Genomic DNA, 19,971 nt, shown 5'->3' with positions numbered 1-19,971 from the left:
CTTTGCATCAATGGAGAGTGAGTTAGAGATGGTTGACCCAAGTTATGTGAAGTGGTCCACGTCTTCCAGGCTGTACCCATCAATGTCAATGTTAGGGGGAGCAACTGTGCCCTGTGCCATGACGTTTGTCTTACTGAGACTGATGGTCAGTCCAAACGCCTCGTAGGCATGAGAGAGGTGACTAACAAGCTGCTGCAGACCATCTTCGGAGTGTGATGTCAAGGCTGCATTGTCGGCAAAGAGTATCTCACAGATGAGTACCTCCACAACCTTGGTCTTGGCGTGAAGTCGGGTGATATTGAAAAGCTTACAATCGGCCCTCGTGTGAATGTACACTCCCTTGCTGCAATCCTTCAAGGCATACTGGAGGAGCATGAAAAAGAAGATTCCGAAGAGCATCGGCGCAAGGACACAGCCCTGTTTCACCCCACTGCTAACTGGGAAGGCCTCTGATGTTGAGGGAGAGCGAGTGAAGAAACGATGTAAAATGGGACAAAAATAGAAAGACAGAGAGGGGGTGAAAAAAAATAGAGTAAAATTAAGAACAAACAGAAGACAGAGAGAGGGAGTGACACGGAGGGAGGGACAGCGTGCGTGCGTTGGGGGGTGCTGTGTTATGCTGTGAAAATAGAATCTGCTTTACCTGCCCTCTGGATTACATCTTTGATCCACTTTTTTCAGCTTGGGACTCCGATGAGGGCGGTCACATCTCCTCCACTCTCCCTTATCTCTGTTTTCTGCCTTTAACCTTCAAGTCCCTACTTCACCAGACTGTGAATTCCTCAAATTATATTGGATTCTGGATCTATTGAACTACTATTGAATTAACCATGGATTTGATCAGCTGGTCTACAAGAAGGTCAGGACCAGGGGATCCTACCTGCCCAGAGGGAACGCATCCTGTGGGCTATGTTCTTGACTCCTGGGGGTCTTGGAGTGTGGCATGCTTGGCACCTTTCTCCATTGAGGACGTCGAGGATTTATTCATTTTTGGTCTTATGGTAGCAGGGCTGGTACTTTTTGGCTTATGTGCTGCCCTGATCTACCGGAAAATTGGCAAGACGGCGGCATCAAGAACCATGGCCCCTCGATTGTCCGTCCTGATTAATGAGGTTGGAAAGGCAGTGCATTCTCAGACTGCGATGACTCTTGAACTCAGACGCAAATTGGGTGACATCTTGGAGCAGATGCGAGCCTTGCAGTTGAAGTGGAAGATTTCAGAGGCCAGTGAATATTCTTTATTCATAATTAGGATTTGGTTGTTTAAGTGGAACTGTTAAAAGTGTTTTTCACTGCTCAAACCATAACATTACAGGCTTATCAAACCTGAAGGTCAAATTGCCCGACTGTTTTTCCTCCAGAGGGATTTTTTTCGGCCTGAGGAACATTGGCTGTTTCTTATCTCAACTCACAAAGACAATAAACTGCTTTTCACAGGACTGAAGCATGCTCCATTCCCTCCCCCCACCCCCTCCCTCCCCCATTAACACCCCCCCCCCTTCTGGCGCCTGCTAAACGTCACTCCTTCCCATTCAGCAGGGGCGGTGCAGTTTTAGTTGCAGCCCCCGTCACTCCCCCCAAGCTGACGGCGGCGCATCTCAGGGTTGCTGCGTGGCCTTCACCCACTTGCCTCAATTCGGATAACGAATTTCTTCAAACTTAGTGCACATAAACAATGTCAAATGTGTATGTCCTGCCTTTAATTCTGATGTGTGCCATTATTGCGATAAACAAGTAATAATTGTGGACTAATTGCTGTCTGAGGTAACTGGAGTGTAAACATATTTTCTCCACTGTGAGATCAATAAAGTACGAGGTCTGTCAATAAAGCAACAGTCCTTTTTATTTTTTTCAAAAACTATATGGATTTCATTTATATGTTTTTATGTCAGACATGCTTGAACCCTCGTGCGCATGCGTGAGTTTTTCCACGCCTGTCGGTGACGTCATTCGCCTGTGAGCACTCCTTGTGGGAGGAGTCGTCCAGCCCCTCGTCGGAATTCCCTTGTCTGAGAAGTTGCTGAGAGACTGGCGCGTTGTTTGATCAAAATTTTTTCTAAACCTGTGAGACACATCGAAGTGGACACGGTTCGAAAAATTAAGCTGGTTTTCAGTGAAAATTTTAACGGCTGATGAGAGATTTTGAGGTGATTCTGTCGCTTTAAGGACTTCCCACGGTGCGAGACGTCGCTCAGCGCTCTCAGCCGCCGTCGTCAGCCTGTTCAAGCTGAAAACCTCCACATTTCAGGCTCTATTGATCCAGGACGTCGTGAGAGAACAGAGAAGTTTCAGAAGAAGTCGGTTTCAGCATTTTATCCGGATATTCCACTGTTAAAGGAGATTTTTTTAATGAAAGACGTGCGGACGGGTCCGCGTGTCGGGACGCAGCCGACGCGGTGCGGCGGCACAGGAAAAACACCTCCGTGTTGATAACCATTTGTAAAATCCAGGCGGCTTTTGATGGCTTTCAGTGGAGTGAGTATATGAGAAATTGTTTAACAGCAAGACATGTTCCAGCTTGTCCTTAAGGCTTTCAACAGAGGTGTTTTTCCTGTGGCGGAGCGTCGCGTCGGCTGCGTCCCGACGCGCGGGCCCGTCCGCACGTCTTTCATTAAAAAATATCTCCTTTAACAGTGGAATATCCGGATAAAATGCTGAAACCGACTTCTTCTGAAACTTCTCTGTTCTCTCACGACGTCCTGGATCAATAGAGCCTGAAATGTGGAGGTTTTCAGCTTGAACAGGCTGACGACGGCGGCTGAGAGCGCTGAGCGACGTCTCGCACCGTGGGAAGTCCTTAAAACAACAGAATCACCTCAAAATCTCTCATCAGCCGTTAAAATTTTCACTGAAAACCAGGTTAATTTTTCGAACCGTGTCCACTTCGATGTGTCTCACAGGTTTAGAAAAAATTTTGATCAAACAACGCGCCAGTCTCTCAGCAACTTCTCAGACAAAGGAATTCCGACGAGGGGCTGCACGACTCCTCCCACAAGGAGTGCTCACAGGCGAATGACGTCACCGACAGGCGTGGAAAAACTCACGCATGCGCACGAGGGTTCAAGCATGTCTGACGTAAAAACATATGAATGAAATCCATATAGTTTTTGAAAAAAATAAAAAGGACCGTTACTTTATTGACAGCCCTCGTATATCTAATTTAATCTATATCCACTATATGTATGTGAACCACGATCACGTGATTATGAGTTGACTGTCGGTGATGCACCGTGGACTGGTTTACCGGAAATAACGGCTGTGAGTGTGCACAGCTGTAATGTCCGTATTATGATCACACGCAGTCACATCCACTACAGGGAGCCTGGTTGACATGTAATAATGTCATGGGTTGGATGTCTTTCAAAATCTAGCAAGAAGGGAGCTGACTATGCTGTGCCATGCCCCATCAACAGCTGCTTCCCAGTAAGAGAGAGAGAGAGAGAGAGCACACGTGCAGCGGAGGTGGGGGATAGATCCATCCCATTTACTGACATGTAATGTGGGACACTGCAGGTCTTCTGTCAAGCGTGCTTGTTCTGGCACAGCACCCAGACTTCTGGTGGCACGTACAGCATTGGGGGTGTATTCTGCATATTCCTGCTGCATTCGGCCGCATTGTGGTGTTTTGTGCTGTGTTCTTTTTAATTTTTTTAATTTTGTTTGCATTTCTTTCTGTTTCGTACTATGTTCTAGGTGCAGGCTACCTGGATCCTGAAGTTGCTGCATGCCGAATGTGCGCGAATCATTTGTGGTGTCTTCTACACACATTCTGGGTATTCAGGTGGCATTTGGACACCTGAATACCACGCGCCTGGCCGAATTCCTATGCCTCCCGAATGTGGTGGTTTTTTTTCGTGTGTCACCTGTTCGGCCTCTTTCTGCCTGTTTTGGCCTGGATCGGCCTGATTCGCCCACATTCATGTTATGTGTGAAGGCACCTGACAGTATGTTAAAAACAAAAAACCACATGCTTTTCTGTGTCATTGTATAGGTGGCTGTGAAGAACAACATTGACGTCTTCTACTTTAGTGTCCTGATTCCTCTCAACATATTCTTTGTTGAGGATGGCAAAATGGGTAAGATTTCTACTCCCATATCCATTTTGGACCTCAACATGCAAGTAATTTAAAAATATTTTAACAAAAATTCTGTCATCCAGGCTGCCTGTTGTTTTTAAGATCTTTGAGACTTTTACAGTGATCTAACCAAATAACTTGTAAGAACATAGTCATCCTTTACCTTAAGTCTGGTTTTGTGTTGTCATTTGGAGAGTTCCAGTAATAAGTATTTGATTCTTATAGACCAGACTTATGGATGTTCATGTAACTCTCTAAATCTCTGTAACTCTGTTCTGCAAATCATATATATATTAAAAGGGGAGTGGCATCTGTGTACATGTATACTGTAACTTCATAATTGTAAATACGTTAAAAATACACGGATGACACAATAAAGTGAAAACACTTATTTCCATTGTGCTCCATTTAAAAATCAAGTGACAAAATAGAAGTAATAATAAAATGAAACAATAATAACAATACTGTCAATTATGATATTGATAATACTAATAGTGTGTGTATATGATAACAAGAAACTAAACAATTTATCCAGGCATTACGACAGTAAATTAACAATTAAAAATTACATGATTAACAGAAAATAAAAGGTTGAGTTCTTCTAAATTTGTTGAGGTCTAAGGTTCTAAAACATTCTGGACTTACACACCATTCCAACTCATTATAGAAACTTTGCTGAATTTACTACCACCTTTGAAAATTGTCAGCTGCCTATTTTATAAGCACTACCCAATCTAGAGCCTGTGGATCTGCACGGACAGTGCTCGAGTGTTTTATTAAATATTAACCCTCTGCACTCTAAATTGACCGTGTGTGTGTGTGTGAGAATGTGTTTCTCTGTCTATATGTTTCCTGTGATAGACGGCATCCTGTCCAGGGTGAACCCCACCTCACATCCTATGACTTCTTAGATAGGCTGTGAGCCTCAATTGGAATAAGTGTGTATGGAAAATGAATGAGTAATTAACCCTCTTGTCACTTTTTTTAATTTATATTTTATTCAGCCTTAAAACAAGAACACTGTTGCTTCGAACCAGGGTGTACAGAAACATCATTCAAAGTCCTTATTTATCCAAGAGTCCACTTAGTGTCAAAATAAAGTCCTCTCCAAGCAGAAGAAAAGGGGGGGGGTATATATACACACACATGTACGTACATATATAGAAATGTTCCTGACATATGCAGTAGGTCCTATACAAAATCAGATCTGTATTGTCTAATGTATTGTAACCATCCCTTCCAGATATTATTGAATTTGTTTACCTCTAGTCTAACAGATGCGGTCACTTTCTCCATAGTGTATATATTCAACATGACATCGACCCATTCCTCCACCTTGGGGACCAGATCTGTTCGCTATCTTCTGGTGATTGCCTTTTTGCTAGCCAAGAGCATGATTCTCATAATTTTATAATCATCTTTTCTTAAATTCAACATTTCAATTTTACCCAGATACACAATTTCAAACCTTAATGGAATTGTAATATGTAGTACTTCATCTATAACTTTTTAAATTTCAGTCCAGTATTGAATTATTAAGGGGCAACCCCAGAAGATGTGGAAATGATCTGCTTTATCATCTCCGCATAACCTCCAACATTTAGTATCAGCATACTTTCTTTGCTCTGGAGTAATAAAAAAAACGTATTACATTTTTCCACCCATATTCTCTCCAAAACAGGGGACTAGTTGTTTTCCATTGGTATGAAATCATTTGTTTCCAATCCTCATCCAAAATTTCAATGTTTGTTTCCCTCTCCCACCTCCCCTTCACATATCCTGTGGCATCCCCTTTTAACTCCTCTAAAGCTATATATAGTTTTGAACTAACTTTACTACTTAACTCTGATTTATATGAAGCCAGGACAATTTTAAATATATTCAATTGAGAAATATTAACATTCCTATGTTTTATTTTATGCTGTATATAATGCCTTAGCTGTAGGTATCTATGAAAATCCTGATTGCCTAGACCAAAAACTTCTTTTACTTGCCCGAAAACTCATCACCTCATCTCTTTTAATTATCTCCCAATACATTTTTGGGCCATTTTCCCACATTTTAAATGTGCTGTCCACTGTATTTGGTGCAAAATCAGTATCATATGCGATCCATCTCAATAGCCTGCATTTTTCTATCAAGTTGTACTCTTTCAGGATTTCGGACTACACCCCCAGAGACACCCACAGCCAAGGATTCACATTTTGTCCCCAGATTGTCAGTAATTGCATATCACACAAAAGAGCTTGTACTGGTGGTGCAGTTTTCCCATCAATGTCTTTCCATTTCGCCACATAATCTGGATCACACAAACCCAGCAGGACCTTCAACTCAGCAGTTTGGTAATAGCTCTTAAGGCAAGGTAAAGCTAGAGCGCCCTTTTTTTGTGGCAATTGAAGAGTCCTATATTTAATACACAGTCTAGCACCCTGCCTTATGTATCTAGATATAATTTTGTCCCATTCTCTAAAATCCTTCTCTGTTAACTCATTTGGAAGGTTTTGAAATATATATATAGCAAGCGAGGCACTATATTCATCTTAATCACCTCCACTCTTGATACCAAGCTTAAAAAGGGGATTAAGTTCCATTTTGATAAATCAGCTTTTGTAATTGATATTACTTTATCATAATTTGATGCTTTCAGGTTTCCAAAGTCTTTTGTTAAGTGAATGCCCAAGTACTTCATTGATTGTAAGTCCCTTCGGCTGCTCCCTTGTTTGTACTTGAGGTCGCCACAGCAAATCCAAGGTGGATCTGCATGTTGAATTGGCAAAGGTTTTACGCCGGATGCCCTTCCTGACGCAACTCCACATTACATGGAGAAATGTGGCAGGGGTGGGATTTGAACCCGGAACCTTCTGCACTGAAACCAAGCGCATTAACCACTTGGCCACCACCCCTGCATTGTTGCTCCCAATTAATCGAATAATTTTGTTTTATGAATTGGTTTGGTTCAAAATTAAAGGCTAAAGCTTGGGTTTTTTGAACATTAATTTTGTATCCTGACAGGTTACCAAACTCTGTCAAGGATGTCATCAGGACAGGTAATGATGAGTTTGGGTTCTCCAGATAAATCAAGATATCTTCTGCAAACAGCGCTATTTTCTGTTCTTGTTCCGACATGGTTATACCCTTAATATTCACACACTGTTTTATCCTTTGGCTAAGCAGTTCCAGAAAAATGGCAAATAATAAAGGGCTGATCGAGCAGCCTTGACGACACCCCCTCTCTAACTTGATTGCCTTTGATAGACTACCATTGACCTTGATCCTTGCTATTGGATCCATATATAGAGACCGCACAGTCCTAATTCATCCATCATGAAAGTTAAACTTTTTCATAACTCTAAACAAAAATTCCCACTTTACGGAATTGAATGCTTTTTCTGCATCCATTCCCAAGATAGCAGCCTCAAAGTTTTTTTCTTTAACATGTTGCATGATAAGTAGAGTACGGCGGATATTATCGTGTGTCTGTCTTTGTTTTATAAATCCAGCCTGATCTAAACTGATGATCTCTGATAATATTTTCTCCATTCTTCGAGCTAAAATTGCAGTAAAAATTCTATAATCCACAATAAGTACACTAGTGGGTCTGTAGAGCAGTTTGTTTCATCTTTACCCTCTTTCGCAATAACTGAAATTATTGCTTCCCTCCAAGAATCTTCCCACCCTGTAAAATACAATTGAAATTTTTTTGTAGTAATGGAATTAGAGTTTTTCTATATACTTTATACCATTCAGAGCCATAGCCATCGGCGCCAGGACTTGTATTAGTTTTGAGTCCGGAAATGGCAGAATTTATTTCTTCCCGTGTTATTTCAGCCATTAACTTTATATTCTGCTCCTCTGTTATTGTTGGCAGATGTAACTCATCTAAATACTTGTCTATTTGGAATTCATTGTCATTTTTCGTTTTGGCGTACAACTTAGCATAGTAGTATTCAAAACATCTATGTATATCTTCCATTTTGTATACCTCATGTTTTGTTTGGGGGTCTTTCATCTTATAAATTTGTCTTAATGTTTGTTGCCTTTTAATTTTGTATGCCAATAGTTTTGCGGATTTGCTCCCCGCCTCATAATGTCTGTTTGGTGTAAATCATCTTCTTCTGAATTTCTTGGGATAAAATGTCATTAACTTTTGCCCGTATTGTTTTAATCTCATCATTAATCTTACTGTCAATCTTGTTTTTATTTTCCTTCTCCCTCCCTTCCAATTCTGTCTGTAATGACGACAGTGTCGCTTGTCTCATCTTTTTTAGGGGAACGGATTTTGCTATCAACTTCCCTCTCAATACCACCTTACATGCATCCCATAATACAGATGGAGACACCTCGCCATTATCATTTTCTTGTATATATTCACAAATATCCCTCGCAATTTCCTTCTTCGTCTGACCATTGAGCAGACTTGAATTTAGTCTCCATAATGTTGTTTTTTTTAGGTCCCCATACACCTCCCTCTAACCTACCAATGATTATGATATATCCACCTTCCCCATCTTTTATGGTATTAAACATTTCAAAACATATTCTCTTGGATATTTATATACAATTTATCTCCTATGCCTCGACTTATGCGAAGATGAAAAAAATCTGATTACAACCATTTCTCTTGAGTTTTTCATGCTCTATAAGTCATATGGGTCTCCTGTAAATATAGTACCTCCACACCCTCTCTCTTCATCGTGCTCAAAACTGTACTCCTCTTGATTGGACTGAGGAGGCCGTTTATAGGAGACTGCTTTAATTTGATTAGTCTGTAGTACCATTTTGTACAGCGAAAAACAATATTTATGATTCTTTCCACCCATTGTGCTACATAACACAAACTTCTAGAACAATTATAACAAAAAATTAATTTTGAATAACATAAATGTAGAACTTCCAAACCTGAGGTCCAAGAAAGAACCTTTTTGGAGCAAGTTACCAGCTCTAAGGGATAACTCCTAGTCCCATCTGATAGGGGGCCCTTTTGGCCATTTTTGGCCCCATTCATTCTTCAATAGTTCTCTTTTTCCCTATAAAAGAAACAAAAGCACCCCCGACTGACACTTTAACTAAAAAGAAGAAGGTTCACTCGTCCATATCCTAAACGTAAACACGATGTTAAAGTAGCTTCAACATCATCTCACTATAACCCCACTGTATCTTACTGAATAAATGTTCCTGTTGGTCCACTGGCTCACTGGTCCTCTTCCCTTACTCTTCTGCAGTTAAAGGCCTGCAGTTTCTCCTTGTATCCCAAGGACGTTGCCTGGTCCGGCTTGTCTCCTCCCCGAGCGGAGCGCCACATCAAACGGGAGAATCTCTCCAGGGGGTCCTCTGCTGGCTTCACGATGCAAATTGGAATCCTTTTGCCGCCATATCCTTAGTTAGTCTGCCGCCGTGTTGTAGACACGAATCCCACGAATCATAGAAAACTCGAAGCTTTGCAGGAAAGGGTGTTTGTAATCTGATTTTCTTGTCTTTCAGCACTCTTTTCGCTCCGGCGTATTCTTTTCTCCTTTTCATCACCTCAGGCGCATAATCATGGTCCACATAAACACGCTGTTCCTCGTACATAAAGCCCCTCTTCTCCCACGCCTTCTTTATTATTTCTTCTGTGCATTTGTAACTTGACAGTTTCACAACAATCGATCGTGGCAGGGCGTCTGTGTGGGGACGTGGTCCGAGTGCTCTGTGTGCTCTCTCAACGCGGAGTGCAAAAGTCGGCAGTAGCTCGAGTTTTTCCCTGAGTAAAATTTCCACGAAAGCTCCCAGTGACGCCGCGCTTTCCTTAGCCCGTTCTCGGATGTTGTGAAGGCATATATTTTCATGTCGTCCATGTCCATCTTGATCCACCAATCGCTCCTCCAGCCTTTTCTGAAGCTTGATAAGCTTACTTATTGCCTCCTCTAAGCCCTCGACTCAGATCTTCTGCCCCCTGATACGTTTCTCTGCTTCGTCAATCCTGCTAATAGCCATTTTTAATTCTGCCCGTATATCTTTTAGGTTTTATACTGTTTCTCGACGGAAGTCCCTTATTTCATGCAGAACTGTCTCCAAGTCAGACATTTTCCCCTTTTCTTGTCTTGTTTCGGGAGACCTGTTCACTGGCTGCTCCTCCTCTGCTTCCACCTCTCTTAGCTCTGATGCTAGCTTAGCCCGTCCCGTGGCTTCCTCTGTGAATAACTCAGTGGCAGAAGTAGCTCTTTTCGCCTTGCCTCTTGTCATCATAAAGGCCCCAGTACTGCATTGATATTTTATGCTTACAGCTCAAATTGCACCTCTCAGGGCCTGTTATCATTAAAAGTCGGGGGAGCGATGTTTTTAGGCCATTCACCATTCTCACGTTCCGACCGGAAGTCCAGTAATTGTCACTTTAAGGTACTTTCCTTTAACATAATGCCCATATGTAGCATATCAGAATGTTCAGAACAATCTTTTCTTTCTGAATATACAACTCCAATTCCAATGAAGTTGGGACATCATGTGAAATGTAAAGACAACAGAATACAATGATTTGCAAATCCTCTTCAACCTATATTCAATTGAATACACCACAAAGACAAGATATTTAATGTTCAAACTGATAAACCTCATTATTTTGTGTATATATTTAATATATGCACAAAATATTTGCTCATTTTGAAATGGATGCCTGCAACACGTTTCAAAAAAGCTGGGACAATGGTATGTTTACCACTGTGCTACATCACCTTTCCTTCTAATAACCCTCAATAACCATTTGGAAACTGAGAACACTAATTGTGAGTGTCATGATTGGGTATAAAAGGAGCATCTCCAAAAGTCTCAGCCGTTCACAAGCAAAGATGGGGTGAGGATCACCACTTTGTGAACAATTGCTTGAAAAAATAGTCCAACAGTTTAAGAACAGTGTTTCTCAATGTTCAATTGCAAGGAAGAGAGATTCCATCATCTACAGTCCATAATATAATCAGAAGATTCAGAGAATCTGGAGAACTTTCTATACTTAAGTGGCAAGGCCGAAAACCAACATTGAATGCCCGTGACCTTTGATCCCTCAGGTGGCACTGCATTAAAAACTAACATCATTGTGTAAAGGATCTTATCACGTTGGCTCAGGAACACTTTAGAAAACCATTGTCAGTTAACACAGTTGATCACTACATCTACAAGTGCAAGTTAAAACTCTACCATGCAAAGTGAAAGCCAAACATCAACAACATCCAGAAACACCGCCGCCTTCTCTGGGCCCGAGCTCATTTGAAATGGACAGACGCAAAGTGAAAAGTGTGCTGTGGTCTGATGAGTCCACATTTCAGATTGTTTTTGGAAATCATGGACGTTGTGTCCTCTTGACAAAAGAGGAAAAAGACCATCCAGATTGTTACCAGCACAAAGTTCAAAAGCCAGCATGTATGCAGCATGCAGGTATGGGCTGTGTTAGTGCCCATGGCATGGACAACTTACACATCTGTGATGGCACCATCAATGCTGAAAGGTACATCCAGGTTTTGGAGCAACACATGCTGCTATCCAAGCAATGTCTTTTACAGGGACGTCCCTGCTTATTTCAGCAAGACAATGCCAAGCCACATTCTGCACGTGTTACAACAGTGTGGCTTCGTAGTAAAAGAGTGCGGGTACTAGACTGGCCTGCCTGCAGTCCAGACCTGTCGCCCATTGAAAATGTGTGGCGCATTATGAAGTGTAAAATACGACAACGGAGACCCCGGACTGTTGAACAACTGAAGTCTTACATCAAGCAAGAATGAGAAAGAATTCCACCTACAAAGCTTAAACAATTAAACATACCACTGTCCCAGCTTTTTTGAAACGTGTTGCAGATATCCATTAAATATCTTGTCTTTGTGGTGTATTCAATTGAATATAGGTTGAAGAGGATTTGCAAATCATTATATTCTGTTTTTAATTTACATTTTACACAATGTCCCAACTACATTGGAATTGGGGTTGTATGATAAGATCAAAGAGAGGTCACCAGTGGAACTCAGTCTGCAGTTCATCTCCACCTGAAAGACACTAACCACACGTTTGAGGACAATCAATCAATCAGTTTTTTTATATAGCGCCAAATCACAACAAACAGCTGCCCCAAGGCGCTTTATATTGTAAGGCAAGGCCACACAATAATTACGTAAAACCCCAACGGTCAAAACGACCCCCTGCGAGCAAGCACCTGGCTACAGTGGGAAGGAAAAACCCCCCTCCAACAGGAAGAAACCCCCAGCAGAACCAGGCCCAGGGAGGGGCAGTCCTCTGCTGGGACTGGCTGGGGCTGAGGGAGAGAACCAGGAAAAAGACACGCTGCGGAGGGGAGCAGAGACCGACCACCAACGATCAAACGCAGAGTGGCGCACACAGAGCAAAAAGAGAAAAGGCACCCCTGATAATTTTCATGATTTCCTCTATAAATCATTGGTTGTCTGGATCAGAAATTTCAGTTAAATATATGATATAGCAGACAAACACAGTGATATTTGAGAAGTGAAATGAAGCTTCTAGTATTTACTGAAAGTGTGCAATAATTATTTAAATAAAATTAGGCAGGTGCATAAATTTGGGCATCCTTGTCATTTTATTGATTTGAATACATCTACATGCTGCGGAGTAACTTAATGTGCAATATGTTTTTATCCGTCTTTTTCAAATTGTTTTTGTGTATTTTATGCATTTACTGCACTTTAATCTTGTACTGTCTTCGAGGGCTGCTGTTTTTGAATTTCGTTTTGCTTCTTGTACAATGACAATAAATGAATTTGATTTAATGTAGCACTAATTATTGGAACACAAAATAGGTTTGGTAAGCTCATTGACCCTTGACCTCCTTACACAGGTGAATCCAATCATGAGAAAGGGTATTTAAGGGGGGCATTTGCAAATGTTTCCCCTTTTTGCATCTCTTCTAATTTTGGCAACATGGGAGCCTCTAAACCAGTGATTTTCAACCTTTGTTGAACCGCGGCACCCTTTTTATATTTACAAAATCCTGCAGCACACCACTGTCATGTGTCACGCACCACTAACTCGACTGCCTCTACACGGTGCGTTAGCACGTTAGCAACACGTGCGGTACAGATATGACGTAACATAGTATACTATAGTCATGGAGCTGTATATAAGAACTAGAGAGCGCAGTCCCCATTGCTGTACACTAAACGAAAACGTCCCTTCACGGACAGTGACATGACGCCTCCTAACCGGGCAAAATATTGACGAAGTACCCGGATGTTAATGCATTTTCAATGGAGATTCGCGACTGAACACACTCAGAAAAATGCTCGCAAAATACGTGTTAAAATGCCATTTTGTCCTGGATATCGAGCCAGTAAAATTAAATTACATTAAATTATGTCAGGAAAGTATTAAACTTACTCTGACACACACACATTCACAAATATTAGTGTTGAAAGTTACACGGCTCTGCGCTGATATGCTACGCTGCTCGGCTGAGCTGCTGCTGTGTTCAACGCAGCGCGGCTCCTAAAACCATTAGAATACATTTATATATCTTATATTTTTACACAGTTATCCTTTATTGACCGAGTTTCATTCATGAAGTCAGCGGTGTGTGTGCACATCTCTGTGTGTGTGGCAGCACAGCGCGGGTCATTAATCTCATTAATTTAATTTTAATTTAATTTAATTTATTTATTAATTTATTAATTTATTTTCATTATTTTAAGGTGCAAAAAAAAAAAAGAACTTCACAGTCTTGTCGAACATTTTTTAGTCACTAACGACAAGAATTTTAACTAGACATTGGTCTAGCAGTGGAAAATATCAACTACACATAAGTGAAATTAATGATCCGTGTCATCGGGCGACACAGGTACAGCAGGAGACATACAGCTGTTTATCATCCAAATATCACGGACAAAGTGACAACAATAACCAAAACCACTTACTTATGGAAGGAAATCTTGTCTCCCTTGTTCCTCCGTTTGTGACTTTGCCAACATACGCAGCTTTCCAGCATATTCCACCTGTTTCTTGACGAGACTAAGTGAACTTCTATGCACGCAAATCACTAACTTGCCTGGAATTAAAATGGCGATCACTCCTTCTTGTCAGCACACGGCTCAGCGCTACTGCGCGCTTTGCTGCCATCTACTGGAATAAAAGAGCATTACATCATTTGCCACACTATTACAGCACATACACCCGATAATGGTAATATTTGATAATTGCCCACGGCACCCCTGACGATCGATCACGGCACCCCGTTGAGAATCACTGCTCTAAACAACTCTCAAATTACCTCAAAACAAAGATTGTTCAACATCATGTTTTAGGGGAAGGATACAAAAATCTATCTCAGAGATTTCAGCTGTCAGTTTCCACTGTGAGGAAGAGAGTGACGAAATGGAAGACAACAGGCACAGTACTAGTTAAGACCCGAAGTGGCAGGCCAAGAAAAATCTCAGATAAGCTGAAGCGAATGATGATGAGAACAGTTATAGTCAACCTCCAAAGAACTACATTATGATCTTACTGCATATAGTGTCTCTGTGCATCGTTCAACTATACAGCGCACTTTGCACAAGGAGATGCTTCTTATGGCCTCGGACAGTGGACTCATCTCTGTGCTTGTTCTGTTAGACCTCAGTGCTGCTTTTGATACTGTTGACCATAAAATTTTATTACAGAGATTAGAGCATGCCATAGGTATTAAAGGCACTGCGCTGCGGTGGTTTGAATCATATTTGTCTAATAGATTACAATTTGTTCATGTAAATGGGGAATCTTCTTCACAGACTAAAGTTAATTATGGAGTTCCACAAGGTTCTGTGCTAGGACCAATTTTATTCACTTTATACACGCTTCCCTTAGGCAGTATTATTAGATGGTATTGCTTAAATTTTCATTGTTACGCAGATGATACCCAGCTTTATCTATCCATGAAGCCAGAGGACACACACCAATTAGCTAAACTGCAGGATTGTCTTACAGACATAAAGACATGGATGACCTCTAATTTCCTGCTTTTAAACTCAGATAAAACTGAAGTTATTGTACTTGGCCCCACAAATCTTAGAAACATGGTGTCTAACCAGATCCTTACTCTGGATGGCATTACCCTGACCTCTAGTAATACTGTGAGAAATCTTGGAGTCATTTTTGATCAGGATATGTCATTCAAAGCGCATATTAAACAAATATGTAGGACTGCTTTTTTGCATTTACGCAATATCTCTAAAATCAGAAAGGTCTTGTCTCAGAGTGATGCTGAAAAACTAATTCATGCATTTATTTCCTCTAGGCTGGACTATTGTAATTCATTATTATAAGGTTGTCCTAAAAGTTCCCTAAAAAGCCTTCAGTTAATTCAAAATGCTGCAGCTAGAGTACTGACGGGGACTAGAAGGAGAGAGCATATCTCACCCATATTGGCCTCTCTTCATTGGCTTCCTGTTAATTCTAGAATAGAATTTAAAATTCTTCTTCTTACTTATAAGGTTTTGAATAATCAGGTCCCATCTTATCTTAGGGACCTCGTAGTACCATATCACCCCAATAGAGCGCTTCGCTCTCAGACTGCAGGCTTACTTGTAGTTCCTAGGGTTTGTAAGAGTAGAATGGGAGGCAGAGCCTTCAGCTTTCAGGCTCCTCTCCTGTGGAACCAGCTCCCAATTCAGATCAGGGAGACAGACACCCTCTCTACTTTTAAGATTAGGCTTAAAACTTTCCTTTTTGCTAAAGCTTATAGTTAGGGCTGGATCAGGTGACCCTGAACCATCCCTTAGTTATGCTGCTATAGACGTAGACTGCTGGGGGTTCCCATGATGCACTGTTTCTTTCTCTTTTTGCTCTGTATGCACCACTCTGCATTTAATCATTAGTGATCGATCTCTGCTCCCCTCCACAGCATGTCTTTTTCCTGGTTCTCTCCCTCAGCCCCAACCAGTCCCAGCAGAAGACTGCCCCTCCCTGAGCCTGGTTCTGCTGGAGGTTTCTTCCTGTTAAAAGGGAGTTTTTCCTTCCCACTGTAGCCAAGTGCTTGCTCACAGGGGGTCGTTTTGACCGTTGGGGTTTTACATAATTATTGTATGGCCTTGCCTTACAATATAAAGCGCCTTGGGGCAACTGTTTGTTGTGATTTGGCGCTATATAAAAAACACCATGTTTCTAAGATTTGTGGGGCCAAGTACAATAACTTCAGTTTTATCTGAGTTTAAAAGCAGGAAATTAGAGGTCATCCATGTCTTTATGTCTGTAAGACAATCCTGCAGTTTAGCTAATTGGTGTGTGTCGTCTGGCTTCATGGATAGATAAAGCTGGGTATCATCTGCGTAACAATGAAAATTTAAGCAATACCGTCTAATAATACTGCCTAAGGGAAGCATATATAAAGTGAATAAAATTGGTTCTAGCACAGAACCTTGTGGAACTCCATAATTAACTTTAGTCTGTGAAGAAGATTCCCCATTTACATGAACAAATTGTAATCTATTAGACAAATATGATTCAAACCACCGCAGCGCAGTGCCTTTAATACCTATGGCATGCTCTAATCTCTGTAATAAAATTTTATGGTCAACAGTATCAAAAGCAGCACTGAGGTCTAACAGAACAAGCACAGAGATGAGTCCACTGTCCGAGGCCATAAGAAGATCATTTGTAACCTTCACTAATGCTGTTTCTGTACTATGATGAATTCTAAAACCTGACTGAAACTCTTCAAATAGACCATTCCTCTGCAGATGATCAGTTAGCTGTTTTACAACTACCCTTTCAAGAATTTTTGAGAGAAAAGGAAGGTTGGAGATTGGCCTATAATTAGCTAAGATAGCTGGGTCAAGTGATGGCTTTTTAAGTAATGGTTTAATTACTGCCACCTTAAAAGCCTGTGGTACATAGCCAACTAACAAAGATAGATTGATCATATTTAAGATCGAAGCATTAAATAATGGTAGGGCTTCCTTGAGCAGCCTGGTAGGAATGGGGTCTAATAAACATGTTGATGGTTTGGATGAAGTAACTAATGAAATAACTCAGACAGAACAATCGGAGAGAAAGAGTCTAACCAAATACCGGCATCACTGAAAGCAGCCAAAGATAACGATACGTCTTTGGGATGGTTATGAGTAATTTTTTCTCTAATAGTTAAAATTTTGTTAGCAAAGAAAGTCATGAACTCATTACTAGTTAAAGTTAATGGAATACTCAGCTCAATAGAGCTCTGACTCTTTGTCAGCCTGGCTACAGTGCTGAAAAGAAACCTGGGGTTGTTCTTATTTTCTTCAATTAGTGATGAGTAGAAAGATGTCCTAGCTTTACGGAGGGCTTTTTTATAGAGCAACAGACTCTTTTTCCAGGCTAAGTGAAGATCTTCTAAATGATCATCTACAATGATCTCCAATGCTTTAAAATGGACAAAAAAAAACAGAGATGCGTGGAAGAAAATGGAAAACAACCATCAAAATGGATAGAAGAATAACCAGAATGGCAAAGGCTCACCCATTGATCAGCTCCAGGATGATCAAAGACAGTCTGGAGTTAGAAAACGCCTGTGTGAAGCTAATTTATTTGCAAGAATCCCCTGCAAAGTCCCTCTGTTAAATAAAAGATGTGCAGAAGAGGTTACAATTTGCCAAAGAACACATCAACTGGCCTAAAGAGAAATGGAGGAATATTTTGTGGACTGTTGAGAGTAAAATTGTTCTTTTTGGGTCCAAGGGCCACAGACAGTTTGTGAGACGACCCCCAAACTCTGAATTTCTCCTACTATGGTGTTGGGCCTATATATCGCATACCAGGTATCATGGATCAGTTTGGATATGTCAGAATACTTGAAGAGGTCATGCTGCCTTATGCTGAAGAGGACATGCCCTTGAAATGGGTGTTTCAACAAGACAGTGACCCCAAACACACTAGTAAACAAGCAAAATCTTGGTTCCAAACCAACAAAATTAATGCCTCGCAGATGTGAAGAAATCATGAAAAACTGTGGTTATACAACTAAATACTAGTTTAGTGATTCACAGGATTGGTAAAAAAGCAGTTTGAACATAATAGTTTTGAGTTTTTAGCGTCAACAGCAGATGCTACTATTATTGTGAACACCCCCTTTTCTACTTTTTTTTTACTAACAGCCCAATTTCATAGCCTTAAGAGTGTGCATATCATGAATGCTTGGTCTTGTTGGATTTGTGAGAATCTACTGAATCTACTGGTACCTTGTTTCCCATGTAACAATAATAAATATACTCAAAACCTGGATTAATCTTTTTAGTCACATAACACTACTATTATTCTGAACACTACTGTATGTACTTACAGGGCACAGATACAGAAATAATTGTCATAAATGAGGTAGCTGCTTTACCTTCCCATCAAAAGGAGCTTGCTGATGTGGTTGGGGGAGGACCCAAGACACGCTGAAGGGATTATACCTCCCAGCTGGCTTGGGAATGCTTTGAGATCCTCCAGGGGCAGGGGGATAGGGAAGTGTGGGTTGAGATGCCACTGCAGCCTTGAACTGGATAGGTTCAGAAAATGATAAATATGTAACAAGAAACTGTTCCGTTGTCTTTGATGGCAGATGTGTAGTTTGTCGTCCGACTGTGATTTGTCCTGTATGAACCTGTTGTTATTAGTTCAGCCCGTGTCAAACCACTGGCTGTCAGCATTAGTGCTCGTGCACTTTGCAGATTTAAAGGCCTGTTTTCTGTTGTGTGACTACAGACCGACAGGTGTTCCTGGCCACCTGGAAGGACATCCCTAATGAGAATGAGCTGCAGTACCAGATAAAGGAGTGCCACCTAAATGCAGGTAAGGAAGCAGACACTGTCCAGAGCTTCACGGTAGACTTGAGTTCCAAATAACATCAGCACCCCACTGAAACACAAGGTCTTGCTCCTGGTTGTGACTTGGTGTACGATGTCAAAGCACTGAAGTCTTCAATTCAAAGGGACAGGGAGGCATTTGTGTGCACTGCTGTTGTCATGGTGCCGTTGTGGGCTCGGTGCTCCTGAGAGGGGACCTGCAGCGTCAGGTCATGGTTAATTTCTGTGTGACCACTGACCGAGCTGGCTGTGGGGACGGATCTGGTAACTGATGAAAGCTCTAAGGCCACAAGTGGCTGGATCCTGGTGTCGGTGTTCTGATAGAGATCAGAGATCTTGCTAACGCTCCTGTCACACCTTGACAATTTAGCCAGCATATGATGGCTAAATTGTCTGGCTAAATGGTTGGCTAATTGTCTGGATAAATATGCTGGCTAAATGGTGATGTGTGTATAAATACAGGGTGGAAACAGTCGCATCCTGCTGCATGACGTTGTTTGTGATCGTAGAAAGAAAGAGCACTTTAGTCTGGAAGTTCTGCATTTCACACGTCTGAGGGAAATTTATCAAATTTGTTATAACTTTACAGAAAGTGAAGAAAAAGTAATATTAGGTTGTTCAAAAAAAAATATCAGTGTGTGTTTTTTCTTTCTGTGGCTCTTATTCCTCCCTCACAGGTAAATGCTGATTGTCTTGTTTTTCCTTTCTGAAAATCTGAGTAAAATGGGTCATTCAGACATTGTTCAGAAGAACAGAGTACTTTGATTGGAGAGGAGAAAATACTTGAAGAGGTCATGAGTGTTTCAACAAGACAACTCTCCCAAACACACATTATGGAGAGTCCAGTCCAAGCCCACAACCTTAACTCAACAGAAAACCCGTGGAATGACATCAAAAATACTGTTTCTGAGGAAAAACCAAGAATTACAGAGGACCTGTGAACTGTAGACCAAAGGACCTGGTCTGGAAAACCTGTTCACAGGGACAGAAGCTAGTCGACTCCATGAAACACAGATCTGAAGCAGGTCTCAGAAACAGTGTTCATACAATTAAATATGAGTTCAGTCATTCACAGGAAAGAGAAATCTTCAAGCATTTCTCACTTTGTATAG

The 19,971-nt window shown here is 41.2% G+C and overlaps 1 protein-coding gene across 1 annotated transcript in view; it reads left to right on the top strand.

The window, feature by feature from the left end:
* ap2b1 (adaptor related protein complex 2 subunit beta 1) overlaps positions 1-19,971 on the top strand; it is a 267,540-nt gene that overhangs the window by 204,841 nt on the left and 42,728 nt on the right. The window contains exons 19-20 of the mRNA XM_034177495.1: positions 3,992-4,076; positions 18,759-18,845. Of these exons, the coding sequence (XP_034033386.1) occupies positions 3,992-4,076; positions 18,759-18,845 (172 nt within the window). The remainder of the gene's footprint in view (positions 1-3,991; positions 4,077-18,758; positions 18,846-19,971) is intronic.

Source organism: Thalassophryne amazonica, chromosome 9 (assembly GCF_902500255.1).
Source record: "Thalassophryne amazonica chromosome 9, fThaAma1.1, whole genome shotgun sequence".
NCBI lineage: Eukaryota > Metazoa > Chordata > Actinopteri > Batrachoidiformes > Batrachoididae > Thalassophryne > Thalassophryne amazonica.
The sequence above is the reverse complement of the archived record's forward strand: the minus strand, read 5'-3'. Positions and strand labels throughout refer to the sequence as shown.